At 40.8% G+C, this 17,485-nt stretch overlaps 1 protein-coding gene across 2 annotated transcripts in view; it reads left to right on the forward strand.

Annotated features, from left to right (window-relative positions):
* slc4a11 (solute carrier family 4 member 11) overlaps positions 1-12,406 on the forward strand; it is a 72,902-nt gene extending 60,496 nt beyond the window's left edge. For both annotated transcript variants that reach the window (XM_080871280.1, XM_080871281.1), the window contains exons 14-20: positions 91-310; positions 737-843; positions 3,613-3,778; positions 5,520-5,693; positions 7,166-7,361; positions 8,482-8,651; positions 9,681-12,406. In XM_080871280.1, coding sequence (XP_080727406.1) covers positions 91-310; positions 737-843; positions 3,613-3,778; positions 5,520-5,693; positions 7,166-7,361; positions 8,482-8,651; positions 9,681-9,747 — 1,100 coding nt within the window. In that variant the 3' untranslated portion in view covers positions 9,748-12,406. The remainder of the gene's footprint in view (positions 1-90; positions 311-736; positions 844-3,612; positions 3,779-5,519; positions 5,694-7,165; positions 7,362-8,481; positions 8,652-9,680) is intronic.
* Positions 12,407-17,485: the final 5,079 nt, after the last annotated feature.

Here is a 17,485-nt window from a genome sequence, read left to right on the forward strand (position 1 = left end):
TATTTTGTATTTTAAATACGTAACCCCAGAACATGTATTTCGTTACTCCCCAACACTGTTTATAGCTAAACACTGTGAATGTGATTTCAGTCTTTCATAGGTACTACCACGCTCCAACACTGGCCAACAGAAGCATAGGGGACTTTCCTCAAGGTGGAGACCTGCTGGGGGGAAACAGGAGTGAGGTGGTCGCGGGGTTTGCACTTACTGAATCCTTCATCCAGTGCAGTCGAGAGAGACCTGTCCTCTGCCTCCTACTGATGCTCGGGACATTATGGATGGGCTATACTCTCTACCAGTTCAAAAGGAGGTATGTGCAGCACTGCAGTGCTGCAGCAGTCTTAACATAAATCACTGGAGAAGTTTAAATTGTGTTTGGATGGGAGCACTGCCTGCTAGCATGAATACCGCTGAGTAGGGCCTTGACTCTAAAGATTGCAGGAGTGACAGAGCTTACAGGAACTTTCCAGACAGCTCTTACAAAGCTCACTTTTCAGTCGAAGCTTCTGTTCCAGCCTGTGATTTAATAAGCATTAATATTCTACTTCTGATTGCTCCCAGTAATCAAATCAACCTCAAAGCTCGATTCAATTGTGTAAGTAAAAGGCGGACCAAGGTACTTAAGCAGTGTCAGGATTGCAGCCATTGTCCTTGTCTTGTCCACAGTAATTGTATTCCTCTATTATTTGTCTCTCCCTCCTCACTCCCTTCTCCTTTCTCCCTCTCTCTCTTCAAGTCCGTTCCTGCATGCCAAAGTGAGGGAGGTGCTGTCGGACTGTGCCCTGCCAATCTCAGTGCTCATGTTCTCCTTCATCGGCTCCTACATTTTCAGTGACATTGAACGTCAGTATCATTTATTGCTTGGTAGTGTTAATATAATTTATTTATTGCAGTTATAGAGTGCATTTGAGATGTTCATTATAAATAATACTATGCAGTGTAATATAGTGTGTTTCTTACTTTAAAACTGTTTTAAAACTAAAAATGTTTGAATAATGTGACCACGTGCAGCACTTTTTTTCACCCTATTTCTAACACTTTTATTTTGGAGAAGGTGTTGTGACTTTGGCCTGTACCAGTAAATTCAAGTCATTGACACAGGTGGAGGAAAACGTATCTTGCAATTCTCACACACGCAAAGCGATAGAGGTTCATTGCCTTGGTCAAGGATGTTACTGCGAGTAGTCAAGAACTAAACCATCAATTGTCTGTGTGATTAGTGGAAGACTTGCGGTATAGCTCGACAGCTATATAATGTCCACTTCATTCAAAAGAGACCCCAAAATAAAACTTGAAACTGTCCCTAATACTTGGTTAGTGGTTAATTAGTTTTCTCTTTTCTCAGTAATTGTGTATTTATTAAACCTTGCACATGTTTTTTTCTATTTAGTAAGGGGAGATTCATGTTCTTAAAACTCTTTAAACCTTGAATGCCCACACAAATTCCATTTCAAATTACTACATAATCATGTGATAAAGTGAGTGTTCACAGGACTCTATGCAATTCTGTGAAAAAATAAGTACACCCCATGATTCACTGGCTTTTAGAACCACCTTCAACAGCAATAACTTGAAGTAATTGTTTACTTTGACTTTGTCAGTCTCTCGCGCTGTTGTGGAGAAATTTTGGCTCAGTCTTCTTTTTAGGGCTGTTTCACTTGATTGAGGTTTGTAGGTAGCTCTCTTCTTTGGTAACTTTACTTTGGTAACTTTATTGTCCCTAACGGGAAATTGATTTGCAGTATGTCCGTACAAACAAACAAACAGACAACCAACACATCACATACACACTCCAAAATAATATAATATAAGCCTGAGAAAACAACCTATATTTGTCATCAAAAAAGTACAATGTGCAATGGCAACAACCCCCTTCAAGTCTCACTATAGCGTTTCAGTCAGGCTGTGTCAGGGACCATTGAAATACTACGATTCTTTTCTTTTTCTGTTGTAGATTTGCTGGTATTGTTGAGATGACCATCCTGTCGAGTGAGACTGTTTGGCCAAGTTTTAGCCGGCAGACAGACAGCTTCATATTTAACATAAGGATACAGTCCACTACAGAGTTCATGGTTGACTCAGTAACTGTAAACTGCCCAGGTCTAGTGACTGCAAAACAAGCCCAAATCATCAGCACTCTGTCACCATACTAGAAAGTTGGTAGAAGGTATTTGTCCTGATACGTTGTGGTTTTTGCCAAAACAGGCGCTGTGCATTATTCTTAACCTGTGCTACCATGCTCTTTTTAGAAATAAGAGGTTTCATTATTTTTCTAATTGTACTGTCATTAACTTTAATATTTAACATGGCTAATGGAGCCCTGAAGAGTCTGCAGTGTAGCTCTTTGCTTTTAATAGTATCTCTGCAGTCTTGCAGTCTGACCTTGGGGTGAATTTGCTGGGACGGTCACTCATGGGAGGATTGTTGCATTGTGTTAACAAACACATGAATACTCCAGACCTGCAAACTGTCGAAACTTGTGCTTTTAGAGAGGAGCTCGCACATGCGGATGATCAATAATCAAGTGCATGTGATTTGCAGCACTATGCTACTACTTATCCTCTTAATTCCTATGAAGGCCTGTGAAAACTTTATTTATCTCTATAGTCTGTCACGGCATTTTAATAGAAGATAACTGAGACATTAAATCGTTTCTTGAATGCATCTATAAATATATATTTTAATAATTTACTCTTGAGAGCTTTTTTGAGCATCTGGTTTGTCAGGAATAGACATTTAACATTTTTACACAATTATGAAATAAAATTGTTGAAGCAACCTAAGTGTAAACAGTGATTGCTCAATCTCTTACTTTGTGACATACTGTGGTATTTTTTGAGCTCCATTTAAGGAATGTGAAGATATCCTAAACTTACTTGAAGATACTCCCAAACTTATAACCTTTTTATTTCCAAAACATGTTTTCTAACTGCGAGGCCCCTCTTATTTAACGCCTTTATTGTCTTTTTATGTTCCCCAATCAAGGCACAGGCCAAAACACATTGGAGATTTTCAATTTTTATCCTCTATTGTTTAGCATCATTTTGTGTCCCCATTCATTGTTGCCAAGGCAGCAGCTGTTCTCTAGAGGTCGACATAGAAACAAAGAGATCAGTGCCAAACCCTCAAATGAATTTAAATATAAGTGCTTTACCTCCAGAGACAATAAGTCATAAGATAATAGAGCCATTATTGTATTGTCATTCCTTCCTAAATTTAACCAACTGCACTTAATTCAACCGCCTTTGACAGGAGAGTGTGCCAAAAAAGATGTTCAGCATTTGAAAAAAAAAATCCAGCCTCTCTTATGATTATTGGTGTGAAAAAAACATGAGTCATTACAGGAGTTTAAGAGACAGTCGTGTTTGTAATGATTGAATGTGATGAGATAGGAGTAATGCTAATGAATTTTACACAGCTCTTTTCTTGAGAATATTCTTAATGAATTTCAGTATATTCACACATACAAGAATCTTGTTGGAAGCAGATGTTTCTCATGTCCCAGGCTAAAGTTAAATATGAGTTATGATGGCGGTTTAAGGCATCATTTTGTAATATAAACTTAAACTCGTGGTTGTTTTTTTTTTGTTTAATTTTCTTCCTTTGAAACAGTTCCAGTGTTTAAAGTTCATAACCGGCCCACCTTCAACGTGGCACCATTTGAGCGGCTGTCGCCCATGAACGTTGTCAGCGCCATGGGACTCGGCTTTCTCCTGGCCCTCCTTATCTTCATCGACCAGAACATCGTCGTTTCACTGACGAACGCACCAGAAAACAGGTAAATCCTTATATGCTGAGCAGACGTTGGACATCTAAGAGATATGATTGCAAAACTCTCTTCACTGAAAATAGCTTAACAACACCAAGGGGAAAGTTGAGTTGATTCTAGTATTTGCTTAGCACTCTTCCTGTGACCATTCGGAATGCTGTCAGACTTTTAGAGATCCACTCCTCCACTTTGGAATTTGCTTCAACCGGATATTTTCCAGTCTGTTGGGGAGGGTGGAAGTCAAATTGTTACAGTCAGAGAGCTCTAAAGAAGCCTCGGAGCCAAAACACAATGTGAGCTTTTACCCAGTTCTTCTAAATTTGCATTGGATGGGCCAATTTAGAGCCATCAACCATCTAGCAGCCCTACAATGAAAACATATAATGATGGAATTTCTGGCATTAGCTTGTACATTTGTTGGACAGAGATTAATTGGATCTAAATGTCTGCTCTAAATATGGAAGAATTCCCCAGAGGGCAGAAATCCACTAGTCCTCAAAATTCAGAAAAAGAATTAAAGATATCTAAAAATGGGACTCATTGTGAGATGAAAAAGAGTGGTAAACAGAATTCACTTTGTTTATACCTCATGTCTTCCTTCATATGTCATTAATAAAAGAGTCCCAAACAGCTGAAGCTATTTCTGCTGCAGCTTTGTTCTTTGTGTTATTCTATCTGGTCCATTCCTTTATTTGCTTTACATCTTTTTTGAAGCATTTGAACTTTTTTCCCCCACCCGCACAGATATTTGATTCCATCAGTCGTGTTAGTTTAAAAAATATGACAACATTTTGAAAATGAATAAAGACTTTACAGGCTCTCAGCATGATCCCAACTTACAAAGTTATATATATGGTTGTTGAGTGGATATAAATGAAAATGAAGCTAAAGGCTTCTTCACCAATAAAATCCTCTTTCACTTAGATTTATGCTTGATGACCTAAAGTTTCCTATGCACTGTAATTTACAGTATGCAGCGGTGCCAATGTCATATGCAAGGGCATAGAGCAGGAGGCACGACTAGTGATCAGTGTGTTCATATTTCTTTACAACACTGCTGCTGTCTGCCTTCAGGCAGCATATTTACAGTTTTAGGCTACCAACACACACACACACACACACACACACACACACACACACACACACACACACACACACACACACACACACACACACACACAGTCCCCCTCATACCACCTCAGAGATGATGCATTGCAGTGATCCCTCACTAACAGGGGCAAAAAAAAAGTTTGGTGGCATCAAAAAGGTCGCAGCCTTGTTTTTGTGTAACATTACTGTAATGTCATGCTCGGCTTATGATGTCATCATCAGTGACATATTGGTTGTGCTTTTCATTCTGTAAAAAAAGAAAAGAGAACGAATCCACAAAAATGTACAGGATTTTTTCTTTTATGTTTAATGGGAAAAAGTTAGTGAAACGTGAGCGAGGTTTGTCGAAGGGCATCACTGACCTTAGGAGAAAGATGCCCTTTTTGGTTTTAGCAGAAGTGTACTAGTAGTTGTAGAGTGTACAGGCAGACTACTGTCACGTGGACTTACTTCTAAAAATTTGTGTATGGCAGTTTTCTTGTGCGTGCCTTTAAACCTATTTATAGAACTTATGGTAAATGTACTCTGTTACTTTTTTACATTTGTATGTAATTTGTCCCTTTTATGGTTTTAGAGGCAGCTTTAACCTGTTTTTGTGCTGCATTATGCTGTTGACTGTAATGGTTGCGTTACTCCTCAGATTGCTGAAGGGTACTGCATATCACTGGGACCTAATGCTCTCTGGGCTCATTAACATCCTAATGTCAGTGCTGGGGTTGCCCTGGATGCATGCCGCCTTTCCCCACTCCACCCTCCATGTGCGCCAGCTGGCTTTTGTGGAGCAGCGCGTTGAGGGGGGGCACCTCTACGAGACGTGAGTTACCCACCCTCTCACTTCCAGTGCTAATCAGATTCTTAATTAAAGCTCGTCTTCAGAGCGTGTGGCGACTGTAATTTTGAGTTGTATCCTGTTCTTCCCTGATTGCGTGATTACTATGTAACTAAAGATTTTCCCTCGGGGTGGAAGAGGTGAGGGAGTTTTTAATAGATGAGAGGATTATGTTCATCATTCTGGCCACACAGATATGTGCAAAATTACAGTTTGCATATATTCGGGATTAAGAAAGTAGTTGAGTATGATTAATGGAGACTAGGGGGGACGGTCTTATATAAGTTCAGAAGATTTAATTAGAGATATAAGCTGGAGAAAAGTGTGCCATTTCAGGAATTTTGAAAGTGTGTATATGTCTGAAAATTTCGAATATTAGTATCACTGACTGTTTATGAACAGCTGTTATTTCCAGTGTTTTTGAAGGTGTACTACATAAAGTATTTTTATTGCATCTTTATTAGGAGGTGCTTACTAGTCCTGAACAGGTGACATTAAATTAAAAAGACTCAAGAATAAGATAAACACAAGGTAAAATAAATAAAAATTACACAACGAGAAAAATGTGAGGTTTCAGCTCCACAGGTTGAGAGTCCAAATGAGGTCATTCCAAGGTCACAGATGCAATCCCTCACGTTGCTTTGATTGTTTCCTTAAAATGATGGTGAGGTCCATTTTCAACTTCAGAAAACATATATAATTGTGCAGGTTCTTATTGATTAATACTAAATACTTTAAAGCTTTTCCAGCTTTATACAAATCAAAAGTAATCTTTGTCATATTTCACTTTGCAAAGCAGATGCATTTTTAAATAGCAAATTCAAAATGCTCACATGTTTTTTTTTGTTTTTTTTTTTAAGTCTAGCCGACACCTCCAATCATGTTCCATTAATTGGAGTGCAGGATTGCTGGTGCCTGACTTCAATTAGCTTTTGTAGATGTCATTAGCCTAGGGCTTTCCTTACTTTTTCCAAACAACTCTGCAAATTTTTTAAATCAACTATACTCTAGCAAAAAGCTTATTTGTATTTTATTAATTTAAACTTGTGTTTGTTCATGATGCGGATGAAGAGATGTTCTTATTATCACACAGGCGACTCATAAGTCCTGATCATTTTTGTTATTTTATTGTTCAAAAAGAGTGGTTAATATTTTTAATCTGTAAGAAGAGAGTTATCAGTAATAGCAGAAATCTTCATCCTTTTTGTGGTTTTAAAAATAACAGGATCTGTTAATGAGATATTGGAAAAAAATATATAGCATGTCTTTTCCCCACTGCTCAGGCCCCTTAAACTCTGGGAAGTGGGTCTGGAAAATTCCTGATTTTTCAAATGAAAAAATATGCTGCAATACTGATAACAAAATCCCAGAAAATACATTGTCTGTTGCATTGTATGAATCAATTGGGGGCTTTCCAGTAACCATTCATTTGTATGTTATTGTGTGCGTTTTCTCAGTATCGTCCAGGTTAAGGAGACCCGTCTGACATCTCTGGCTGCCAACATCTTCATTGGCATATCAGTGTTGCTGTTGCCTCTCCCGCTGCAGTGGATACCCAAACCTGTCCTCTATGGCCTCTTCCTCTACATCGCCCTCACCTCCATCGACGGAAACCAGATGTGCGACCGAATGGCTCTCCTTCTGAAGGAGCAGGTCAGAAAGTGTGTGGTGGAAGTAACAGTTGAATAAATGTGTGTGTCCGTGTCCATATGTCGATAGCAGGGCTCTGCAGATCAAACGGTTGACTGTGTGCCCGGTGCTGGAGGACCAGACACGAGTGAAATGGTATTTGCAAATATAATTTTTGTGCTCGTATATTCACAGTACGAGGTGGGTAGTGTTTAGTGAATTAAGACAGATAAGCTGATAAATTAACATTTTTATTCTAGTATAGTGTATCAAACACATAACAATACTAAAAGAGAATGCTGATTGTTTGTCTTGAGTGTTTTATCCTTTGTGTCCGATTTAACCTTCCTTCTCTCTCAGTAAAGATGTAAAGCAAGGCTTGCCATTTTTCCCTACGCTTGGTAATGTCACACACTGGCGCCTCCTAATGACGATATGAGGAAATGACTCAAAATTTACAGGTTTCGCTGTGTAGAAAGCCTGCATAAGTGTAAATCTTAGTGTTGTAGAAGCATTTATGCTCATGTACATATACAATCATGCAAAGATTAAACTGAAAATAAATGTATTAATTAAATAAAAGTAAAACCAAACCTTAAAAAATCTCATATAAACATTGTTCAATTTAATGACCACATTTTTTTTGCTTCGTATGAAATCCAGATCTTTGTCTGTTTTCTTCTTCACATAAATACATTTTCTGTCCTCACCTGTAGATAATTCCAATTTACTGACTGTACAGGTACCAACCAAGCTTTAGAAGATGCAGATTTGTCCTGTCATTTTTTTAAATTTATTTGCTCTTTGTTTGTTATAAGATTAGTACCTGACACCAGATCAGTTGGTGGAGCTAAATTAGTTTTTGCTGCAGCTCGACTGGGACTGCATGTCCTACCAACAATCAATGTTATTGTGGTATACAGTCACACAGGAGATACTATAAATGCAGTTATTGTACGTTGTAGGAATGAATGCTAAATGTTCGTTGTGATTTAAAATCCAGAGTGCACTTCTTAAATGCGTGTGGGTTGCCCACTTCCCTTAGTCATTCCTTTAAGTTTGCAGGAGACCTGAGGACAGTGAAGAAGAAGAGCCACAGGGGAGATTGTTTTTTAATCTGTCTTGATCCTCTCACCTCCTGCAGACGTCTTACCCACCTACCCACTACATCCGCAAAGTGCCCCAGAGGAAGATCCACTACTTCACCTTCCTGCAGATGATGCAGCTGCTGGTGCTGTGTACATTTGGCATGTACCCGATACCGTACATGAAAATGATCTTCCCTCTGGTCATGATCCTCCTAATCCCAATCAGGTACGACTGTGACCACTTTGTCCCGTAAAATTGTTTTCTCGGGTGCTTTAAACCAGGGTGACATTCAGCACCACACGGGTAATAACAAGAGCTGTGTCTGACCTAAATCTGCCCTCTAGATGAAAAAAGCTTTAAATTACAGTGAAGTCTGGTTTCTGCTGTCTTTTTTTTTTCTTTCAAAAATCTTCATATCTCTCTAAAAAGTGCTATTATGGGGAATAAAGTAGACAAGATGATGGATTATCTTTAAATGTTAAAGTTTAAAAACAGAATAATGTGGAATGGAAAAAAACTGCAACGTCTGACTGAACGATACCCAAATATTGATCAGATTGATAAAACTTTGAAACACACTGTATGGAGGCTTTTACCATAATGATCAGATGCAGAACTAAAGCACAGCATACAAGCCTACTGGAAATACCTGAATTTAAAAAACAAAGTTTCAATTATTTATTAGATGATCACAGTGGATAAATACACTGAAAAAATACATTTTTCATGAGGTGACCTGCATTAGTACATTTTTGTGTGGGGAAGAAGTATTACACATATGCTTGAGACACGACACAGCATTGATATTCAGCAAAGTTGTGCTTCAGGTTACTGGGTGCGAGCTAATTCAATATTCCCCTTTTCACTTGTTTGTTTTGGTTCCCTCCAACTTTGTTTTTCCAACTGGATTGTAATAAAAATCAGGTTACATTAATGAGTTAAAAATATAGGGGGAAAATTCTCAGTCATTCTTTTTTCAGTCTGATTTTATAGTGCAAATGTTGACACTTAATCACCATGAAGGTAAATGTGTATAAAATAATAATATCCTGAAACCATAAAGTGCATCTTTTAAAGTTTGGGGGCTCGTAAATTAGCCACTGTAGAAATCACTGGTAGCACTGATAAGAAGGCGGTCAGTTTTATCTGGTAAAATCAGACACTGTAAAGGCTTTGGGGTTTATTTTCTTCTTATGCTTTCTTTCTGCTCTAACAAGCACCAACTGACATGAATTATCTGTGCTCTGTGTTTAGGAACAACGTGCTCCCTCATATCATTGAGGCCAAATACTTGGACATAATGGATGCCCAACACATGTAGCTACAGATGGAATAAGCTCTGGATCCACATAAAGACATCTGGAATTTAAACAAAAAAAAAAAAGAAAGAAAAAAAAGAAAATTAACAAAAACATATTTTTCAATGCAAAACTGTATGGAAAGCAAAAAGGAAATATATATCGACTGTTTTGATTTTTGTATCCGATAAGAACATTCTTTTAGGTGAAACACTGGAAAAGTGGCAAGTCATGTGAAGAGGGACGAGAGTCGTGGGAAATATTTTCCAAACATTAAACGGACAGCATCTCTCTGAAGGGGAAATTCTACCGAAAAAAAGGGAGGAAAAAAAATGAAACATAAAACGGGACCATCCAGAACTCCCTGTTTCACTTCTGTTTGACCCTCTCAGATTGTTCAGTGCCATATACCTCCATCTTCTCCATTCACACCTTTTACTTTTCTATGGTAACACTTTACAATATCCTACTGCAGTGTGTACATCTGTGTTTTAACCTGTGGGCAACTGCTTCAAGTATTCACTAATACTGCTCAAGTAATAAAACTGCTGCCAGTGGAAATTGCGTATTAATTAGAAAGGTGTAATGGCACAATGTCAGTATGAACATTATCTATTTTTGACACTTTGCACTCACATTGTGTTTTTACACTGCCATACAGGGAGGTTTGCCATCTGTACACTGTGTTAAGTATTGAAAATCTTTTCCATGGACCACTTACATGAAAGTAATACCGCGTTTAGGCCACTGTAAAGAAAATCTTTACCTTAATCATTGTGCAGTGTTAAAACCTTCACATTCCTACACCTTTTAGCTGTGATCCTCCCTTTTATCTATGTAGGACACGTGCGTCCTTACATGTTTTGATTCTAAGTCATTCCAAAAACGTTAGTATTCATTAAGGTGTGTGTGCGTGTGCGTCTGTGTGTGCGTGTGTGCGCCATCATCTAGCTTTCTGCCGGGTCTTAGAAAACCGAATTTTTAAGGTGGAATTTAAGTGCTCAGATGAATTTTAAAAAATACATTCCACGGGTATATATTATGTGTAATTATTTAGAAAGACAGCACAAACCAAATCATATAGTAAAGTCTTTATGAAATTATGAATATATTAGAATATATTATGGCAGTATATAAAACTTATTATTGTTCAAATCTAGGATTATTTATTTATCATGATGACCGTTTGTCAAGTGGAGAATGATCATTTTGTGTGTTTGCCCTGACCTGTTGTTCTCTTTTTGCTCTTTTTCATCCCACAGATACCAAATGTTGTATTCAGAGTGTGTCTCACATATGACTCTCCCACAGTTTACATATCAAAGTCCCTTCCAGTTCCATGTCACAGTTCTGGTGCATTGCTAGTAAAGTCAGGTTAAAAAAAACAAAACAAAGCATCTGAGAGCTTTGGACTGAACAAAATGCATTTTTTTTCCTGTGATCAAGTGTTCAAAAATGAGTTTTAGAATAACCCAGTCTTGTTTTCTATTTAGATGTTATGATTAGATCAGTGCTTGCAGATGTTGTCATGTAATAATCCAGGTGTCTGGAGAGATTAATATTGTTATCTACAGCTCAAAAAGAAAAAAAAGATTCTAAGCACTGATTTGCTTAAAGCATGTCACCTGGGTTTTTAATACAATGTGATGCCAATGGACATGTATCCTACATGAGAAAAAAAAAGTAGCAAGTCAAACAGTAACTTCTCATTAAAACGAATGCAATGCTCAATATTTAGCAATACTGTGTATAAAGCAGAACTTCACCAGTGATACTGGGGTGAATCAGCAAAGGCGGACCCATCACTGAAGCAATGACAGGCCAGCTGTATTTTTACAACAGCACCTTTTCAGTCCATCCTCATGGTACAAACGCTGCTCTGCGCTGATTTGATTACGTTACACATCAAGAGGAAAAAATAAATAAAAAATATATATGCCTGTCAAAGAGGCATCCACAGTGGCAGATTTTGTTGCTTTCCCAATATCCAAATGGCAGCTCCCGCACTTCTGTTCAACTTTGTCTTACAGATGTGAGAAAGATGTCCAATTTAAGCAGATGGATGTCTCATGCTGAGATAGCAAGGCATAAAAGCCTGCAAGCATTTGCATAATCCTTGGACTAAGCCTTAAGACAGCACTGGTGAAAGCAGGATGAGATTGTGAGGTATGAAGGAATATGTACAGTTTGCAATGCAAAGTTTAGTTTTTATTAACTATCCATTATAATCCAACGCAAGGTATTAGTTTCTAACTTTGGACTGAGATTTACTGATTCTTCTTCTTATGTGACAGTACTGTTGTTGTTCCTTGATATCCTCACTGTACTGATCATTTTGGAATAGCAGCAAACTTCTCTCAGAGGACTTGATATTGGATTTGGGATGAAAGATACTACTCAGTTTGTGAAACCTTGACTTCCCCTTCCTCCTAATTGGATTTGTTTGAAATTGCGTACTGTGATGTTTTGTTTAGGTTAACCACCCCTCTTTTCTGATTTCATATAGCCTACTTTTTCTAATCATGAATGTATGATGTGTGGATTTTTATATAGCATACTAATTTAGGTGTCAAACAGAATCTGTAATTTTGTCAAAAAGATCAGCTATATTTGTAAGCTGTAAGATGTAAAATGAGAAAAAATGGTTATCAAAACAGAATGTGTTGGTTTACTATAGTGTGTGTGTGTGTATGTATGTATGTATGTATATATATATATATATATATATACACACACACACACACACTCTACGCTGAAAAAGAGAGATTATCTCAAGCTGTTTGCCAAATAAAAAGTAGTAGTGATGTAAATAAGTGTGTGCTTGTGCTCACTGTGAATTGGTGATCAGATTGTCGTAATGTTTGATATTTATATTAGTGCCCTTTAGACAAAGGTTCCTTCTAATGTTATTGACCACCTTGACCATTTATCTACGGCCACTACCAGGACAAAACGTTCCCCTCAGCAGCCTTGTTCATTTAGAGGATATTACAAAAGGTCAAGACATTATGTGCCACATGGTTACATAAAGAATGCAGTGTATTTTCAGTATGCTAATCTGCTGTGGAAGTAAGAAGGTAATCGACTCAAAATAACTTCTGGGTTGTGCCAAGTAATGCAGCTGTAGGACCGTGTGTGAAATACAGCTCCATGCTGCAAACATGCATCTATTTCTACTTATGTTTCTATTTTTTTTTGTCACAATCTTGTTTTAATAAAAATAAAAACCCACTCCTATATTTATAAATTACAGAGAGAGATTTTTATGTATCTTAACACGTTTCCAAAAATTTTAAGTTCTGTTATTTCACCTATAAATTTCCTGCTCTGTGGGGAATTAATAGGCATTGTTGGTGCTTTAAGTATCATCCTTCCATTGAAACAAACCTCGGTGTAAGCGCTATTATCAATGTTACTGACATTCATCCTCGCATGGGGATAAAACGCTTCAACCGCTCTTTAACCAGTAGATGTATTTACAGCGCCGCCTTCAGGACTGTTTTTATATTCCCAACTTCACTGAAAGGGGATCCTGTGTGTATTGGTACCATAATTACTGAATGAGTAATTACGTGTTTTAATAAATATTTATCTCGAACTGATGTATAGGCAGAAAAAAAATATCAATTTTTAGAGTATAACATCGTCTCTGTTGCACTGCACCTGCGCAGATGACCGCAGATCTCTTAAGTCATAAGAAACCTGGCAGTGCAGGTGATCAGCTCTGTGGGGTTATTAAAGGTACGCGGACAGAGTCGCGTTAAATCAGTTAAGTCGCTCTGCCGCTCTGGGCTGCATGGTGCGGAGCTCTGACTGTATAAACGATGGACGACGCGACAGCACTTTCTCCCATGGTGCAAAAATGAAGCCAAAATATTCCCCTCGTGGAAGCTGCCATATTGCGCTTTTGGAGCCAGAGTGCGGAGGAGTGACTTGAGGTGGAGCGACTGCGTCACGCTCCCACCCACACACCCGCTGGACGTGACCGCAAAGTCTGTATTTTTGAATGATTCCTTAGTTTTTGTTATCCATTTTTTAACAGATGACATCAGCTGCATACTCCACAGAGACCCAGAGTTACTGTTAATATCAAAAATGTAATGCTGTCCTTTGAGATTTTAACAGAAGACTGTGAGTGTAATGGATCTAAAACTGTTTAAATCTTCAGAGCACTCTACAGCCTGGTAACAACAGCAGCAGAAGGTTTCAGTAGTGTATTGTAATTTGTTCTTTTTATTTAATAATAGAGTCCACATAATTATTACCAGCTACACCCACCATGGGAGAAACTGGTGAGAGAGACCATCAGGACCAAGCTGGGTTTCCTGGGTCTAGAGGTTTGGAGAAATCCAGATGTTCTGTTGACCCACCGAGAGAGGCATCATTTCAGAAACATCAGGGATCATCGCAGGGATCAAGGAGGACCTCATGATCTTCACCACCAGCTCCCTTACAGAGAAATCTTCAGAACTCCACTGTAGGCCCACTCCAGAAGAGACCTTTGGTTTGTTTAATGTTATAAATACTTGGACTGAACTCTTACATAAAGATATTATATTCAGTCTTGTAGAAATATATAAACACCCAGCACGCCCCTGCGGGCGGTTTATCCTTCAAGCTCGGGTCCTCTACCAGAGGCCTGGGAGCTTGAGGGTCCTGCGCAGTATCTTAGCTGTTCCCAGGACTGCGCTCTTCTGGACAGAGATCTCCGATGTTGTTCCCGGGATCTGCTGGAGCCACTCGCCTAGCTTGGGAGTCACCGCACCTAGTGCTCCGATTACCACGGGGACCACCGTTACCTTCACCCTCCACATCCTCTCGAGCTCTTCTCTGAGCCCTTGGTATTTCTCCAGCTTCTCGTGTTCCTTCTTCCTGATATTGCTGTCATTGGGAACCGCTACATCGATCACTACGGCCGTCTTCTTCTGTTTGTCTACCACCACTATGTCCGGTTGGTTAGCCACCACCATTTTGTCCGTCTGTATCTGGAAGTCCCACAGGATCTTAGCTCGGTCATTCTCCACCACCCTTGGGGGCATCTCCCATTTTGACCTCGGGACTTCTAGGTTATACTCGGCACAGATGTTCCTGTACACTATGCCGGCCACTTGGTTATGGCGTTCCATGTATGCCTTGCCTGCTAGCATCTTGCACCCTGCTGTTATGTGCTGGATTGTCTCTGGGGCATCTTTACACAGCCTGCACCTGGGGTCTTGCCTGGTGTGATAGACCCCAGCCTCTATGGATCTTGTACTCAGAGCTTGTTCTTGTGCTGCCATGATTAGTGCCTCTGTGCTGTCTTTCAGTCCAGCTTTGTCCAGCCACTGGTAGGATTTCTGGATATCAGCCACCTCCTCTATCTGCCGGTGGTACATACCGTGCAGGGGCCTGTCCTTCCATGATGGTTCCTCGTCTCCCTCCTCTTTCTTGGGTTTCTGCTGCCTGAGGTATTCACTGAGCACTCGGTCAGTTGGGGCCATCTTCCCAATGTATTCTTGGATGTTCCTTGTCTCATCCTGGACTGTGGTGCTGACACTCACCAGTCCCCGGCCCCCTTCCTTCCGCTTAGCGTACAGCCTCAGGGTGCTGGACTTGGGGTGAAACCCTCCATGCATGGTCAGGAGCTTTCTTGTCTTTATGTCAGTGGCTTCTATCTCCTCCTTTGGCCAGCCTATTACCCCAGCAGGGTACCTGATCACGGGCAGGGCGTATGTGTTGATGGCCCGGATCTTGTTCTTACCATTCAGCTGACTCCTCAGGACTTGCCTGACCCTCTGCAGGTACTTGGTGGTTGCAGCCTTTCTAGCGGCCTCTTCATGGTTCCCATTTGCCTGCGGGATCCCCAGGTACTTGTAACTGTCCTCTATGTCTGCAATGTTGCCTTCTGGTAGTTCAATCCCCTCAGTTCTGACTACCTTCCCTCTCTTTGTTACCATCCGACTACACTTCTCCAGTCCGAACGACATTCCAATGTCATTGCTGTATAGCCTGGTAGTGTGGATCAGTGAATCGATGTCTCGTTCACTCTTGGCATACAGCTTGATGTCATCCATGTACAGGAGGTGGCTGACAACTGCTCCGTTCCGTAGTCGGTATCCGTAGCCAGTCTTGTTAATGATCTCACTGAGGGGGTTCAGGCCTATGCAGAACAGCAGTGGGGACAGAGCATCTCCTTGGTAGATCCCGCACTTGATGGTAACTTGTGCTATGGGCTTGGAGTTGGCCTCTAGTGTTGTACGCCACATCCCCATTGAGTTCCTGATGAAGGCTCTTAGGGTCCCATTGATCTTGTACAATTCTAGGCATTCCAGTATCCAGCTGTGGGGCATTGAGTCATAGGCCTTCTTGTAATCAATCCAGGCAGTGCACAGGTTGGTCAGTCTGGTCTTGCAGTCTCGGCTGATTGTTCTGTCTACCAGTAGCTGGTGTTTTGCACCTCTGGTATTCTTGCCAATTCCTTTCTGTGTCCCGCTCATGCATTGACCCATGTGCCTGTTCATCTTAGCCGATATGATGCCTGACAGGAGCTTCCATGTAGTACTGAGGCAGGTTATTGGTCGGTAGTTGGAGGGGACCGGTCCCTTCTTGGGGTCCTTGGGGATCAGGACCGTCCGGCCTTCAGTTAGCCATTCCGGGTGTCTCTCGTTAACTAGCAGCTGGTTCATTTGTGCTGCCAGACGCTCGTGGAGTGCAGTCAGCTTCTTCAGCCAGTAGGCGTGAACCATGTCGGGCCCTGGTGCTGTCCAACTCTTCATACTGGAGACCCTTTCTTGGATATCTGCCACTGTGATGGTTACTGGACCCTGTTCAGGGAGGTCGCTGTGGTCTGCCCTCAGATCCACTAGCCACTGAGCATTGCCGTTATGGGTTGCATCCTTCTCCCATATGCTCTTCCAGTATTGCTCCGTCTCCAGCCTTGGTGGTGCTGTTCTCTTATTGTTCCCTTGCCACTGAGAGTACACCTTTGCTGGTTCTGTGGAGAACAGCTGGTTTATTCTCCTGCCTTCTATCTCTCTGGTGTACCTCCTCAAGCGGCTGGCCAAGGCTGTGAGTCTTTGCTTGGCAGTTTCCAAGGCCTCAGGTATGGACAGCTTGCTGTATTTCTTAGGCACCTTATTTGTCGCACCTTTCTGCAACTCTGTTAGTTGGCTAACCTCCCTCCGTGCTACTTTGATCTTGCCCTCTAGCCTCCTTCTCCATGGAGGGTACTGCCCCTTGTGGCTGTTCAACTTGTAGCCAAGCATCTCACTGATCACTGCTGCCGTACTGTAGATCAGCTTGTTAGTGTCGGTAATCGTGGTTGTAGGTATTGCCCGTAGTGCTGCATTAACATCATCTAGCAGACCTTCTGAGGGTACTTCACGTAATCTTGGTAACCGGCTACGGGGGATCCAGGTTTCAAGCTTGGCCATGATCCTATTTTTCAGGTCAGTTCCTCTCGCACTCAACGATCCTTCTCCTATCGCACTTGGGGCTATGTACCCAATCTCGGGTGGGGGTGATGATATCTCCCCCCTGACCTGGCGTCCTGACTCCTCCTTGCCGTAGCATTTGTGTTGTACCTCGTCAATCTCTAGCTGTGAGAGCAGTCCCTTCTTTCGAATGTTGGAACACTGAGCTACTAGTTGTTTCGCCGTCATTGTGGATGTTGGGTATCGAAGAATCCATAGGTCCCTCATCCTATTCATGTAGCCCCTTCCGCCGGGGTTACTTGCGTAGTAGCATTCCAACAACGCCCTGTTTTCGTCCCTTGCCCACCGA

The sequence above is a fragment of the Rhamphochromis sp. 'chilingali' genome, assembly GCF_963969265.1.
Source record: "Rhamphochromis sp. 'chilingali' genome assembly, chromosome: 21".
Lineage (NCBI taxonomy): Eukaryota > Metazoa > Chordata > Actinopteri > Cichliformes > Cichlidae > Rhamphochromis > Rhamphochromis sp. 'chilingali'.